The following is a 15,987-nucleotide window of genomic DNA, read 5'->3' as shown; positions in this document are numbered from 1 at the left end:
GGTGGTCTTGTGGTAGCGGGTTTGCCTGGAATGCAGAAGGTCGTGTGGTCTTGTGGTAGCGGGTTTGCCTGGAATGCAGGAGGTCGTGTGGTCTTGTGGTAACGGGTTTGCCTGGAATGCTGAAGGTCGTGTGGTCTTGTGGTAGCGGGTTTGCCTGGAATGCAGAAGGTCGTGTGGTCTTGTGGTAGCGGGCTTGCCTGGAATGCAGGAGGTCGTGTGGTCTTGTGGTAGCGGGTTTGCCTGGAATGCAGAAGGTCGTGTGAGCGATCCAAGGCCGACTCAAACCAAAGATTTTAGAATTGTATGGTAGTCACTGATTCTACACCAAGAACGCAGCATTTATGACATTAGGTGACGACAGATTGACTCGGAGTCGGATTAATGTGCATGAGTGGGGTGACAGGCTTACCTACAGGCTGTTGCTTCCGTGAGCTAGCACATTAAAAAATCAACTCAGCACAAAGCAGGGTCTAATGAAATGCATGAAATATCTGCCATAGGACGTAACTACGAACAAACAAGCTAGGTTTCATATTACTATTTGTGTATATAAACTATTATGTGAAATTATCGAAGAAGACGCTGCGTTTATTTTGAATCCCGGGTAATTACAAAACATAAGATGTAAGGGGTTCTTACGCAATTAACACATGACTTGAGTTATATAATTAACATATTACTTCTGTTGTTACACCCAGTGTGATATCATCTACATGGTTTAAAATCCGTTTTTCCCTAATTTAGAAAGCACAAATACATACATTTAAATCCCTTTCTTTTTCAAATCGGAAGCTCCTATGTATACTACCACAGAATCATTTGTGGTAATAACGGATTTCAAACATTAAAAAGCCAAACTTTTCTGTTACACACTTTAGTTCCATTTAAATATAATCTCTTTATATTAGTGCTTAGTACATACAAATATTCATTGTTTTTCTACTTGAATAGGAACGACATTTTTAAACTTTCGTATTTACATAATTATATATGTACATCGAATTAAAATACCCACTTCATGTCTCGCTAATTACTTCGGATTTATGAAGGCTTGGTACGTCGCAAAAGTTCGTTGCCAGAATATACTTAGGTTCACACTGAATAAATGCAAACAAAATCCAATTGTATAATTAGAAGACACCTCCTTTGTAATAGGAGCATTATTTGACCAAGCCGAGTAATGTCGTCATCCGTGAGTTCAGGTAAGTCTTTATCTATAACGTTTTATTTTGTCATAGAACAGCTATAACGATCCTAATGTTTTGGTGGGCCGAGTCATATGTGTTCATTTTAACACACTTAGAATTTTGAACTTTGATCTCTGCGTCTATCTGCGCTTACTTTAAAATAACAAAAAAAATAATAATAATTTGGAGCTATCTCCTATTTAAAGTATGAGTATGTCAGTGGTCCGAATTGTAAAATCATTCATTAGTAATGACATCATAAGAATCAGTGAGTTTTAATTGAGATTATATTGAAAATATGTACTTTTACCATGTATCCATCATCTTTTTTTTCAAATCTGCAAAGCGCTATTATTTAAAACTGTCAACAGTCAACAGAAGCATGATTAAACATTGCAAACCGAACCTGGATATGAACTAAATACAAAATCAGAGGCAACTGCTTTAATAACATCTTCCTTATTCAAGATCGGTGATGCAAAAATTTAATTAAAGATCCCCAAGACACGTTGCACAACATTTTTGATAGTCCATCATCTTAAGTTGGTTCATACTTATTCGGCTGCTATTAATTTCGTTAAATCTTCTGATTTAGTAAGCATTGCCATTCCAGACCATAGGAGAACGTCTAGTGTAAAAGATTCATTAGATCTCCCAAAGCACAAGGTATGGACTAAACAAGAGTTCTCAGCACGAATTATCCAGACGAAGTACAGGCAGCACTTAGCTCAGATGCAACTGAAGAAATACAGAGAAAGAAAGAAAAAGTTGGAGGAGGACTTGCAAAGACTTGAAAAAGCTGTAAGTATTATTAATTTTAATATGACGTTCACTACACTAGTTAATAATGCAATATTGATCTAAAGCTATAATCTCAAGACTCTACAAAACATGTCAATTACCATATCGGAGCAGCTGGTCAATGTTCGCTCATAATATATTGTTGCGTTCGCAAATAAGTACATGTAGAAACATAACAACAAAAAACAAACAAGTCAACAAAACATAACAAAACAAAAGAAAACAAAAACAAACAAACAAACAAAAACAAAAACGAAAACAAAAAAAAAGTTTTTTTCACGTGGTATTAAATATGCATATGCTCATTTTTCAGGCTTTTGATAAGATTGTAAGATCGGAACGCGAAAGGTCCGAGAAGGAAAAAGCGGAACAAAGAAAACTCATTGCACAAAGAGAAAAAGAAAAGAAAAGAATGAAAAGAATGATGTCAGCAGCCTTTGATGGAGAAAATGATGAAATATTGTCCGTTTTGAGCGAAGTAAGGCAAACGAATTATTTGTTTCAACAGTTACTGATTTTGGATCTTTGTTCTATAAAAGTCAAACATAAGAGAGAAACAGCATATTATTGGAACACAATAAAGACAAACATAAAGGAACAAAGCAGAGAGATTACAAGGAGTAAGAAATACATCTACCGGTACTAGTAACATCTCAATCTAACAACAGAGGCGGATCCAGATATTCTCAAAAGGGGGTGGGGGGCTATGTCATGGCTCAGTGATTTCCTATATAATCAACTAAATTTGTCCGACCCGGATGGGGGGAGCCTTGGACCCACCTATGAACAAGCATGAAATTGAATTTAGATGATCAACGGAAAACAGAAAGCTAGGTTCAGAGGCATTGCAAGGGTAAACCTTCTTTTCTTTCCTGTCAACATTGATTACCCACGCTCAAAAGTATGTTAATAATGAAATGAATGAAATAATGTTTTTTATTGTTTAAGGTTAGAAAAGCCGACGACAAAGCTGGTCTTGACCACGGTGTTATAGGAAAGAACTTGCGGGATAGGCATCTTCTGGCAACTGTAGACTGTAAAGATTCCCATGGAAATACTCCATTATCAGAAGCGGCAGGTAATATTAATCACCGACTTTCATGACATTATTTGACGCAGGCAGTTTTAAGGTAGAACACAAGATAACCGTTACATCGATATTCTATTTTAAAAAGCAGCGGAGTCACCTCTTTTATGTACAATTTAATTTCAAATCCTTTATAATCCTACCGAACAAAACCATGTGCGATTCCACAGGCCTTGAATACGTTCATTTGTCACTGACTGCAAGTAAGTTTGAATCGCTTGGCACTCAATCAGAGGTACAATTAAGCGCTGTTAGAGACGCAAGCTAAATTATTCATAGCGAGCAGTGGGGTTTGGCTTATTTTGTCCCTGTTTGTCTCCCTCATCAGGTAAATAAAAAAGGGTTTGCCTATAAACTCTTTTCTCCTTGCTGGCTTAATTGATACTTGCTGGTCTCAATTTTAAAGAATCACATGATTTGGTTTATTTTATCCTCTCTACTCTTAATTGACTCTTATTTAGATGTGTGTATGTGAACACCTTATAAATATATAGTCTTCTTTTCAAAATCTTAGCGTGAAATTTAAGTTGCAACAGCCCAGTTTAACCATATTTGATTACATAGGAACGCGTGTTTATAGTAAACGTGGTCTACAACAGTTGTCGTAAATTATTTTGATGGAGTTATTGCCCTTGAAAGGCAAAACATTAACTAGGTGGGCGATTCAGGCTCCTGGGAGCCTCTTGTTTTAAAAAGTGTTACTTTTTCCACGAAATCTTATTCAAAATGTTATCTGCAACGCAAAAATGGAATTTATTTCTTTTTAAGTATTAATAATTCGAGGTATTGATTTTATGAGGTGCATTGCAATGGGATATAACTCATTATATTGTAATTTTAAACAAGCTTTTCTACTACCTCTAACACTTCCGAGACGAACAAACTGTCAATCTCGTCTTCAACAGGCCACAAACTATGTGCCCACATTGTTAAATTTGTATTTTTTTTCCGTGTATGATTCATTATCTTTTTTTTATAATTTTGCCTGATTTTTACAGATTCCAACACATAACCACTGAAATCATTAATTGACTAAATATCAACAAAAAACAAAAAAACAAAAAAAAAAACACATGGAATACAAAAGTCGACACTTAATACCCGGAAATATGAACTGGCACTGTTATTGCATTTCTAAAAAAACATTGAAAAACAAGAAATTATTATTACAACCAAATATGAGTAAACTGCAAAAAAAAGAGTTTGAATTGCTCTATTATTTCTTTAATATTTAGGTGTTAGTTATTTTTTGTTTTTGATTTGTCTTGTCGAATTCCGAAAAAAAAAAATCATTAAAAATGTTGAAACTTCTTTTATGCAATTTATCATTACAATTCATTTTTTGAAATTTACATCAGCTGGTGGACACATAGATACAGTACGTTTGTTGCTAAATAACGGAGCAGATCCAAATACACAGGGACAATACATGAGAACACCTTTGTACAGAGCTGCTTTTTCTGGCCATTCTGATGTTTGCAAGGTATGAGACATTTTATGAATATTTGAGTATATTTAAAATAAGCATTTGTATTATTTTCAGCCTTACAACTGCCCATTGACCAAAAAAAAAAAAAGAAACAAAAAACAAAAAAAACAAAAAACAAAAAAAAAAACAAAAAAAAAACTAACGCAAACAAATCTCGAAGTAACAGTTTAACCCACTTTGCAGCTACATTAAGTTTTTTTTTCTTTAAACGTACCTGTTATCCTATATTTGTATCAATCTAATTAAGTAACTCCTAATTTTTCGTCTACTAACTCAGAAGACTAAATATTACAAACATTTTGCTATATGTATAAGATGAAACATTATATGGTAGTATTGTTCTATCAAAGGTGCTTCTTGAATACGGTGCAGATCCAAGAATGTATGCAATGGATAATAATACTCCGAAATATGTAAGTTCTATTTATTGCGTTTCAATCAACGGTTATCTTTTTATAAATCAATAAGTTTGTTTGTATTATCATTTATCTTCAATAAAATTGTAAGTAAGGGTATCAACAAAATTACCGAACACTAATCCGTTTCATTATCAAATCAAGTCCAAAATAAATATGGCAAAATAGATATTTCACTGCACTGGAGCAACTGGTACTGCAATGGTAATACCCATCTGTAGTATATGTGTGGAGAATACCTACAGGGGGATAGGACGGTTGTGTTTTGTGTAGTCAACATAACTTAAAATACAATTATGGCCATCAACACTAGAAGTCCAGAAGGTACCATACCTAGACAAATCTTGTCCGCAAAATAAATATCAAACGACTTAGAGATAGCTTTGGTGGTGCTGTCTTTGTATTGAATATTATCAAGATCTTAAATTTGTCTATAAATTTTGATATTTGATTTCAAAATACAAATACACAACTTACGTTAAAGAAATACTAAGTAGAAAGAAGCTTTTAAATTTGAGACATCATTGACGATCGTCGTGTATATCAAAACATGGTAGAAAAACTATAACAAAACTGCCGTCTTTACCAATGGAATAAATACACATACGTTTCACTATATAGATGACGTATTATCTTTAAACAATCCTAATTTCGGGTATTTGATACATCGCATCTACCCCAAAGAACTTGAGATAAAGGATACTACAGACACTGTGAAGTCAGTCTTATATCTTGACCTACACTTAGAAATCGATGGTAAAGGAAAACTATTAACCAAACTTTACGACAAACGTGATGACTTTTCATTAAATATTGTCAACTTTCCTTTCATTTGTGGCAACATCCCTTCAGCACCTACGTATGGAGTGTTCATATCACAACTCATACATTATGCCAGAGCTTACCGAAACTACGCAGACTTTTTGTATCGCGCTAGAACACTAACAAATAGGCTTCTGGAACAGGGTTATGTTGCTACAAGATTGAAGTTATCACTACAGAAGTTTTATGGTCGTCATCATGAACTCGTGGATCGTTATGGTGTATCCATCTGCACCATAAAACTGATTTATTCAACGGTTATAGTTTTCCTTTCCTCGTTTGTCTACCCCGTACTTGACTTTTTATGAGCAACTCGGCGGTTGTTTCTAGAAAAGCAGAGGACGCTTACCCTACCGGTGCACCTGGTCCATGCTCCCAGTTTTTAGTGGAGTCCGAGTTGCTCATTTGCTTTTGTTACTTTGTATGTATGATTTTAGTTACTTTATGTTCTTTGTTGTGTATGTCTGTTTCCCATGTCTGGTCTTTGTCCCTGGATTGCATTCTTTTGATTACCGCTATAACCTTGGTTCCCTTGATTACTCTTTCAATAGTTCTAACAAAAGGTTACGCACGCAAAGAGGTTCATTCAGCTTTATTTCATAATGAAGATATTCTATAGACAGTCATTTGAAAGCTAACTGTAATTGATGTGATTTCCTTTAGTGCAAATTAATGGAATTATGAGACACTTTGTTCATTTTAGGTATCGACTATTCCTAGTGTAGTTGAACTTATGCAAAATTGGGATATCAAAGAAACAAACAGATTGATTGAGGAATTCGAAAGTAGACACGAACAATTGCGTACAGAAGATAAAGCAAGGAAGGCAGCAGAAATCCAAATGTGAGTCAACTCAGAATTAGACTTTGATAGTTTCTGTGTTTCATAGAAAAGACATTTTATAATTTAGATGAAGCCGTCATGTAATTATTATATTGAATCGGGTCATTCTTTTTTCTGTTTATTCAGTCATCTTTCGATTATCTAGTGTGTAGTCTAGTCCTGTGTTCCTTTGATTTTAGACTGTGTAGTCTAATCGTGTATTCCCTTGATTTTTTTTATTTTCTAGTGTGTAGTCAAGTCGTGTATTCCCTTGATATTTGATTATCTAGTGTGTAGTCCAGTCGTGTATTCCTTTGATCTTTGATTATCTAGTACGTAGTCCAGTCGTGTATTCCTTTGATCTTTGATTATCTAGTGTGTAGTCCAGTCGTGTATTCCCTTGATATTTGATTATCTAGTGTGTAGTCCAGTCGTGTATTCCTTTGATCTTTGATTATCTAGTGTGTAGTCCAGTCGTGTATTCCTTTGATCTTTGATTATCTAGTGTGTAGTCAAGTCGTGCATTCCCTTGATCTTTGAGTATCTAGTGTGTAGTCCAGTCGTGTATTCCTTTGATATTTGATTATCTAGTGTGTAGTCTAGTCGTGTATTCTTTTGATTAAACTACACTGTATGCATTAACAACATTTTTTGTCGTGTGAGCTCATCGGTTTGTCTATCATAACGAAGACTTTCCAAAGGCTTACTTTACTTTTAGAGCAAAGATAAACCTTTAGGTCATACTTTTAACACAATTTTAGTTTGTATATTTCAAAAAGGGCAAATAATTCGACTATAGAATCTTTATTATAAAACAGGAGGTGCAGAAGGCAATTGCTTTGTGATAACAATTTGACCAAACGAATGTACAAACGTCACGTGACAATGTTTTATATAATTAGAGTAAATATATTTTTATCAAAAAAGTCTTTTTATGGGTTGAAAATTTATTAATTAACAATCTTCATAAATATTCGACAGGAAGTGATTCATGCATGTAAAAAACGCCAAATTCACTTTTATTTCTGTTGCACTTTTGATATAAAAATTGTGTGGATTATGTATGAAATATGCACTTTGCAAGAGTTAATCAGTTCATAATTTGCTTTGTTTATGTTGGAGATGAATGTATGGTTTTTCCTTTTAAAAAAGATATGATCACGGAAATGGCTATCATTTGGTGAAAATACAACATGAATTATGTAGCTATAAACTGAAAAAAAATATTCGTTTGTCGGGTGAGTTTGTCTGCACCATGAATCTGCTCTACCATTTTTATATGGATTGGTACTTATTTAATTGCGCTATTATTTGAACATTCTTTTATTGTAAAAGGAAAGCGACAATCGAATGAAATCTTAAATACGTCAATATAAGACGTATTTATATTACATTTACATTACTTTTAAACTTTGTTTAGTTAATATATATTGTATTTAAGTGTAAAAGGTGAAGTGGAAGAAAAACGACACGAGTACGACGAATTACAATCTAAGGTATTTATATATTTTATATAAGGCATTCTTTTAGTACTGTCAAACGGGCATTGTCAAAAATTTAAACCACGAGAATTTGTTACATTATTTGAAGAAAGATTGACAAAATGCTGAGGCAAGTCATAATGGACCAGCTTTAACATATGAAATACCAAATTTAAACGAGAAAATTTTATGGTAAGTATAGTTATGACAATACACCCTAATATTCTATATACATAAAATATATTACCTTATATGGAAACTGAAAAAAAATATATATAAGCTAAATGACATGAGTTTTCTTTTTTTTAAAGTTTTCAAAACTGATATCAGAATGGAAAAGGTAACTAAAATGGATAAAGTTGTGCATGTACATTTAAAACAAATTTCTAGCATTAATAGTGGCAGACTCGAGTTTTTGTTTTAGAGCTAGTCAAAACGATACTTTGTAAAGCGTGTGTTCTCTGTTTCATAAGTTTGATTATAAAAGATACCGTTTGAATAATCTACTTAAAAAACCATATCTAATTTTAGCTGAATGATGCTTATATTGAACTTGAAAAGAAAATCTATGAGGACGAACATTCGATGAATATAGGATATAATAAAAAGCAAAAGATCTTACAGGTGCGTTCATGGCTATATGGGTTACGTAAAAATGCTTAACAAGCCATATGCATTTAGCCATAGTTTTATCTAGACTGACTAAAGTCAATGTACCGAAGCTCCTGAATGTTAGAGAAATTTTGAAAAGTTTTTAACTATTATTTTTTAATATCTACAAAACTTACATGTATTTTAATATGAAATAATCAAGTTCTACAGTCAGTTTGACACTCTTTTAATAATAAAATTTCCTAGTTGTTACCTTTTTGAAAGTATTGTAAATTTTTTTTTATGACACGGATTTTGTTTTTAGAGAATTCAAGATTTAAATAGTGAAATAGAAAAACTAAAAGTAAAGATAGATGAATGTGGTGAAGATTTGACAGAAATCATTCTTAAGCTTTTGTATATGGAAGCAGATGATGGTAAGGTGAACATTTCTGTAATTTTCAATTGTAATGATCCTTAAATTCTTTCTTGTGAACATTGACTTCATATGTTTGGCACATCGTCAAAAACTATGTGAAAGTTTTTTTTATGACAGATTTTAAATGCATTCAAAGGAATAATTCTTAAAATAATACAAATTTGTATTCCCAAATAAACACAGATTATCAAAGCGTCCTGATTTTTTTTGTATTTTGGAAGTATGAAAGAAATTAGAACAAGGTGAAAAGTTAAACAAAGAATTGTATACATTTGGCCTTGCCCATTTAAAACATTTTCTGTTTTAGATGACATTCAACGTTTACCAGGATTGCATTTAATGGTTAAAGAATTAGAGAAGAAAATCATAATGGACGAAGATGATATAATTAAGAAATCAGAAAAGTACATACTACTAGACTTTTAAGTCTTTGTTTTTGTCATGCAAGTAACATTTTAAATCCTGCGCAAAATTGAATATTTCGCTGATAGTTCATCAAAATATGCCTTGTACGATTCTTGTTTTAGCCAATAAAACTAACGGACGAGTATATTTAATTATAACTGTATATATAATTTGACTGTAAAAAGAAAGTAAATTCAACGTTGCATTTGACATCAAAGAGGAACTCATTTAATGATTCAAAATCACAGCATTGTTCGTCCTGGTTTCAACAATTAATCTGATAATTAGTATGGAATTACTTGACAAGTTCCGGCCATGTTTTGGGATTACACGTATTTGAATCATTCCACTGCTGTCGCTTAGTTTGTTTTGCCGATATTTTACAACTGATTCCATTAAAATGAAACGTGCTTCTTAGAGTAAATGAATTAGTCCAATATCAGAACGAAGATAACGAATAAAACAATTTTATACTTTATAATTCGTATGATTGTAGGTGGCCTATAATAATTGATGGAACAAACCAGGCTACAATATATCTTAAATACAGAGAAGCATGTTATATCAACGCATTAGATTCAAAAGACATGGATCACGAACACATACGTAAAGAAATAGTTAAAGCTTTGAGGCAAGTAATTTAATTTACACTGGATTTTGACTCAGTTTAGGAAAATCTCCAGAAGAAAAATGTTTAGTTTCTAACAATTGTCTTAAATCAATTGGCGTTAGAATGAACACATCTTCTAACAATAATAAAAAAAAAGATATTGATTGATTGATTTTCGTCTACATTCTACAGCTCATCAATCTATATCCCACACAAAGAGTGCGTTCTTACTTGTTGTCGAGTGAAATTATTAGTAGATGGGAGTTTTGATGCCTTATATGTTAAAATGTTATATTTATTTTCAACAGATACGGAAAACCTCTAGTTCTTGATATGATGGAAGTCGACATGCTCAAACGGTGTGCCAAGAAATTTGACAGTATTTTAGAAGGCTTACTTGACATGATTTTTGATAAAAGCATTCTTAATGAAGAAGTGTAAGTATAATTATGATATGACCTTTGTGTATGGTCTTTAGTTTTGAAATGAAATCTGAGTCATATGAAGGCTTGTGATAGTTTTTTTTGTGATATCTTAATTTTTCAGTACATGTTAGTACACGAATCTAAAAATTTCACTTCCTATTTTAAACGTTTTCTATATCCGTCTCAGGATGCGTTCCTTTCATCTGTGGCAACATCCCTTTAGCACCTGCGTATGGAGTGTTCATATCACTACTCATACATGTACGTCATGCCAGCGCTTGCCGAAACTACGCAGACTTTTTGTATGTGCTAGAATTCTAACAAATAGGCTTCTGGGTTATGTTGCTACAAGATTGATGTCATCACTTAAAAAAGCGTAGGTTTTAAGTTCATAGTCATAGTAGTTTTATAATAGATTTATCGATGATTTTGTTATTTCCATAATGAAATACAAACACGATAAAATATTTTGTTTTCTAGACAAAAAAATAGATAAGGAAAAATTAAAGAAATAAAGTAAACAATATGAAAAATGTTGCCAAAGAAAACTTTGACAAAAATATTGACAACTATATAACAGAAAATTTATAAAAGTGAAATTATAGATATAATTAAAATACTAAATCCAAGTAAGGCTACAGGACCAGACAAGATAAGTCATCGTCTGCTTAAAATATCTCCTGAGGTAATAGCAAAGCCCCTTGCTTTAATATTTAACAAGTCAATTGAAAGTCACAGATATCCAACTGCTTGGAAGGTGGATCATGTTATACCTATATTTAAAAAGGTGGATACTGAATGAATGAATGAATGAATGAATATTTATTGCATAAGCAACATGATTGCTATAGCACAATACATATATTACATATACAACAAAGCTGAATACGATACTAACTATAGCAGCTGTAACAATGCAGTTCTATGTTTCCAAGCTATTTTTAGATACAAACATAATTTTCTTGTCAAATTGTCAGATTTGGCAGTAATCAAAGTTTTAAGCTCATAGGTATTTGGCCATGAGCAATAATATCTTGGTAAAAACGAGATCTAAAAGGTCTAAATGCTGGACAAACTAATATAAAGTGGTATTCGTTCTCAATGGAGTTCATATTACAAAATTTACAAATACGATTGACTTTTTCTATATTTTCATAACGACCAACCTCTAACTGTAGCTTCAAAGTACCACTACGTAACTTACATTGTAAAGAAGTATCAAAATCATAATTCAGATATGGTTCAAATTCAAAACAATATTTGTAAGACATATATAGACAGAGTTTTTCGCTATCAGCAGTACTAGCACTCCAAGTTTGATAATATTGGTATACAATACGACACTTGATGTACTCATATGATACTTTTATGTTTTCTTGGTTCAACCATATATAATTTAAACCTAGGCCAAACAACAAATCACGAACATTTGAAGCCCAGTTTCTTTTACCAGTATTTGCATCGTTTAGTAATAAAATGTAAACATTATACACTATATTAGGTCTATCATTTAACAAATGTAACCAATATTTAATTATCTTTAATTTTCGTACAATAAACATGGGTAAATGACCTAGTTCTCCATATAAAAAAGATATAGGAGCGTTTCTACTGTTTTAATGCATATCGACAAAAACGGCTCTGTGAAAACCCAAAATATCTGAGACGTAACTCAAAAATGTGCTAGCCATAGTGTCGAAAAGGAAACACTTACGATTTGTATTGATAAATATGTTTTTAAGCGAGTTCGTTAGAGACGATAACGCTCGTCCTCCTTGCTGAGACGCTCGTTTCTGTGTGTGAGCGAACTTCCCATTGTAATGTAGTAACATTCCCAGGTAAAATAGGAGTCAACTATTTCCAATTCGCTTCTTTCAAAATTAAAACGATTTTCTACCCGTCGCCATCCATTTCGGAAAACGACAATTTTTGTTTTGTCAGAATTCACAAATATATTCCATTTTCGGCAGTATTCGGAAAGTTTGTCGAGTAGAGCTTGTAAAGTTTCGAGCAATTTCGCAAACAAGACTGTGTCGTCAGCGAACAGAATTAAGTATATCAAATACCCATTTAAGTCAATGGCATCATTTGCTGCTGTTTGAATATCGTTAGCGATGTCATTTATGAAAAATAAGAATAAAAGAGAAAGTGGTTCCCCTTGTTTTACACCCAGAAAATTGTCAAAAGCATCGGAAAGTCCTCTTTCTGTCCGGATTCGCAAGCGTACAGACGCATAGACGGCTTTGATCATTGTTAAGAATTTATTACTCAAGCCACATTTTAAAAGTTTATACCACAGGAGTCGTCTCAAGACCTTATCGAAAGCCTTGCGGAAGTCGACAAATACACTATATAATTTCTGTTTGTTTTGGAGAACGTGAGAAATTATCTCATGTAAAACAAATATAGCATCTATTGTCGAACGGCCCGTTCGGAAACCGAATTGATTGTCTATCAGTATCTCCTCCTCTTCATCCCAAGTAAGCAAACGGTTGGTTAAGATTGAAGTAAAAAGTTTTGACATGATGCTAACCAGTATAATTGGCCGATAATTATTCGGATCAGTGAGGTCTCCACTCTTGGGAACTGGTATCACAATACCCTCGGTCCACAAATCCGGAAACATTCCATTATTGAAGATATGATTAAACAGTATCTTGAGGAACGGAGCAAAAAAGTTTGGATTCGATAGAAATATTTCACCGATGATTTCGTCGCTCCCAGCGCTTTTACCAGTTTTCAATCATTTAATCGCAGATAAAACTTCGTCTTCGGATATTTCGGTATCAAGTGAGTCAGTATGAATATCATTAAAAACTGATCATTTTCCAGTAGGTTTAGCACTTCCTCGCAAATATCGGGAGGATTACCACCAAGAATATTTTCAAAATGTTTTAATAGGTTGTCACTGTCTACCGGACACTTAAATTTGCGCCTCGGTTTCACAGCCGACCAAAATTCTCTTGGATTAGTTTTTGCGAGTTCACAAAGTTCTACACCTTTTCTGCGATTAAAGTTTTTGCCCTCCTTTTTACACCATAATAACGGTTTCTGGTTGCTACGAACTGTTTGCGGTTAGCATCCGTAGACGCATACATTCCTGGTTGAACCAATCATTATTGTCCTTTCGCGAAGCACGTGTATTGTTCATTATAACAGTTTTACCGCAAACAGAAAAAGCGCAATCATATATTAGTTTACTTAGTGTTTGAACTGCTTCGTGTACATCGGATGCATAACGTATATTATTTGCGGTCGCCATTATATCGTCTATGTGTTGCGGAAGTAATTGTAAAAATGCCTTGTTATTGCTCGCATCCCATTTAAGGTATTTATGAACATTAGGTAAAGTATGTGTAAATTCTGATGGTAAATTCAACGAAAACTCAAACGGAGCATGATCGGAAAAGTCAAAAATACTAATATCACTAATGAGGGTATAATCCACCGGAGATATTAATAGATAATCAACGACACTTTGTCCGTTACTAGAAGAAAATGTGAAGTTTTTTGTGGAATTATCGCCGAGTCGACCATTTGCGATTGTAAGACTAGTGTTGTAACACATTTGTAACAGTTTTCGACCAGTTTTTTTGACAGTTTTATCGCTCGTTACGCTAAGAGATTAAAGGGACACTAATAGATTCAAAACCAGATATAAATCTATCTAAGTTATCGTTTTCTAATACATCTGGTAGAGTACCAACTCTTCTATTCATATTACCACAAACAATTACTAAACCTTTTGATTTATATGAAAACACCAAATTCTCTTTCTCATCACAAACATTATAATAGTTTGACCTTTCATATGGAATATATGTAAAGCAAATAAAAACATCTTCAGAATAATTAAAAAACAATTTGCATAGTTTAATCACTATGATACCATAATCTAATATTTTTTCAATAACAATACCGTTTTGTAATTTGTGTTTACAGTAAACAGCTATACCACCTTCTGATCTTCGACCTATACTATTCTTTCTATTTACGTAAGCAACATTCGAAAAACCTTCAATGACAATTGTTTGATCATCTTTTAATAAAGTCTCACATAAAAATATCAAATCAAAATCAGCGACATAGTTTATAAAGTCATTGTCATCGTAACACGATTCAAGATACTGCATTACCTTCAAATTATCGTCCTATGTCGCTTAAGGTTACTCTAGTAATAGTACTGCAAATATCAAAACGGTAATAGGAAAGGATCTGATTTCCCTAAATGATAATATTATACCGATAACACACAGTCACAGACATCTTGGAATAACTTTTTCAGAAGATGGTAAATGGAACAACCAAATAGATTCTATTGTTAAAAGTATTAATATGCATTTAAACATTTTAAGAAAGTTAAAATATAAGCTAAATAGGGATACTCTTTCCAAACTCTATACAGTATACATCCGCCCGTTGTTACAGGGTTACCAATATTTACAAAAACAGAATTTTTTGTACTCTGAAACAGGCTCGGAGCCACTCTCTGAAAGAAGAAAGCGAAGAAAACTACATTTATTTTACAACATTGTCAATAATAAAGCACCCAACTATCTCAATAACCTTGTACCCCCCGATGTTCAAAGTTTAACTTCGTATCCCTTGAATAACGGCAAGGATTTAATACAGCCATTCTGTAGGCTGTCATTAACATCTGAATCTTTCATTCCATCTGTTATTTAAGCATGGAACAAACTCGGCTTATCCGTTCGCGATCTAGGCTCTCTTTCAAAATTCAAGGCAGCACTAAAAGATAAATCCACAAAAATAATTATACCTTCATATTATTCTTACGGCCCACGAAAACTTAGCATAATACTCTCGCAACTCCGGTGTTCGGCTTCGTTTCTAAATGGAGAGCTTGCTAAAACTAACATAGTATCTAGCCCAGCGTGTAATTGTGGTGCTAAAAATGAGGATGTAAATCATTTTTTCTTTGTCTGTCCTTTCTACAATGATATCCGAAAATATCATAAACTGAATTGGCTACCCATAGAAATAGAAAGTAATATTCTCTTGTGGGCATGAAGATCTTACAAACGAAATGAATGTAGCAATTGTAGAAGAAGTTTTAACATTTATCAAGAAATCGAAACGTTTCATCGTTGTTTAAAATACTTGGAGGCGTCGGGTCCACACACAAACTATATATATTTACTGATCTTTTGTTGTTATTTTATTTACCCAATTTTTTTTTCTTGCGCATGTCATTACTGTATATCCTTGTAGTATGCTCTGTGTAATATTGTAATTCATGGGAGAAGACTTCATAAGTTTTAGTAACTTGTGTCCTATCCCGTTTGTTCTAGTTGAGCATATAAAATTGTTATGAACTAAAAAAAAAATGAATAATTATAGAGCGCGGAATCACCCAAACCAAAATGATAATAATAATAATAATAATAATAA

The 15,987-nt window shown here is 33.1% G+C and overlaps 1 protein-coding gene and 1 pseudogene across 2 annotated transcripts in view; one reads left to right on the top strand and one right to left on the bottom strand.

Annotated features, from left to right (window-relative positions):
- Positions 1 to 927: 927 nt before the first annotated feature.
- LOC148629870 (IQ motif and ankyrin repeat domain-containing protein 1-like) overlaps positions 928 to 15,987 on the top strand; it is a 15,608-nt gene continuing 548 nt past the window's right edge. The window contains exons 1-13 of one of the 2 annotated variants that reach the window (XM_088558793.1): positions 928 to 1,202; positions 1,801 to 1,988; positions 2,302 to 2,466; positions 2,937 to 3,066; positions 4,434 to 4,558; positions 4,915 to 4,977; positions 6,506 to 6,645; positions 8,066 to 8,120; positions 8,637 to 8,729; positions 9,022 to 9,133; positions 9,443 to 9,539; positions 10,037 to 10,171; positions 10,459 to 10,587. In XM_088558793.1, coding sequence (XP_088414919.1) covers positions 1,181 to 1,202; positions 1,801 to 1,988; positions 2,302 to 2,466; positions 2,937 to 3,066; positions 4,434 to 4,558; positions 4,915 to 4,977; positions 6,506 to 6,645; positions 8,066 to 8,120; positions 8,637 to 8,729; positions 9,022 to 9,133; positions 9,443 to 9,539; positions 10,037 to 10,171; positions 10,459 to 10,587 — 1,454 coding nt within the window. In that variant the 5' untranslated portion in view covers positions 928 to 1,180. Of the gene's footprint in view, positions 1,203 to 1,782; positions 1,989 to 2,301; positions 2,467 to 2,936; positions 3,067 to 4,433; positions 4,559 to 4,914; positions 4,978 to 6,505; positions 6,646 to 8,065; positions 8,121 to 8,636; positions 8,730 to 9,021; positions 9,134 to 9,442; positions 9,540 to 10,036; positions 10,172 to 10,458; positions 10,588 to 15,987 lie in introns of both variants that reach the window. The other variant, XM_088558784.1, reaches the window with a different exon arrangement.
- Positions 11,383 to 15,845, bottom strand: LOC148629871 (uncharacterized; annotated as a pseudogene).

The sequence above is a fragment of the Perna viridis genome, chromosome 1 (genome assembly GCF_037379345.1).
Source record: "Perna viridis isolate PV_CMFRI_1.1 ecotype Kerala chromosome 1, ASM3737934v1, whole genome shotgun sequence".
Lineage (NCBI taxonomy): Eukaryota > Metazoa > Mollusca > Bivalvia > Mytilida > Mytilidae > Perna > Perna viridis.
Note: the sequence above shows the minus strand (reverse complement) of the source record. Positions and strands in the feature narration are given on the sequence as shown.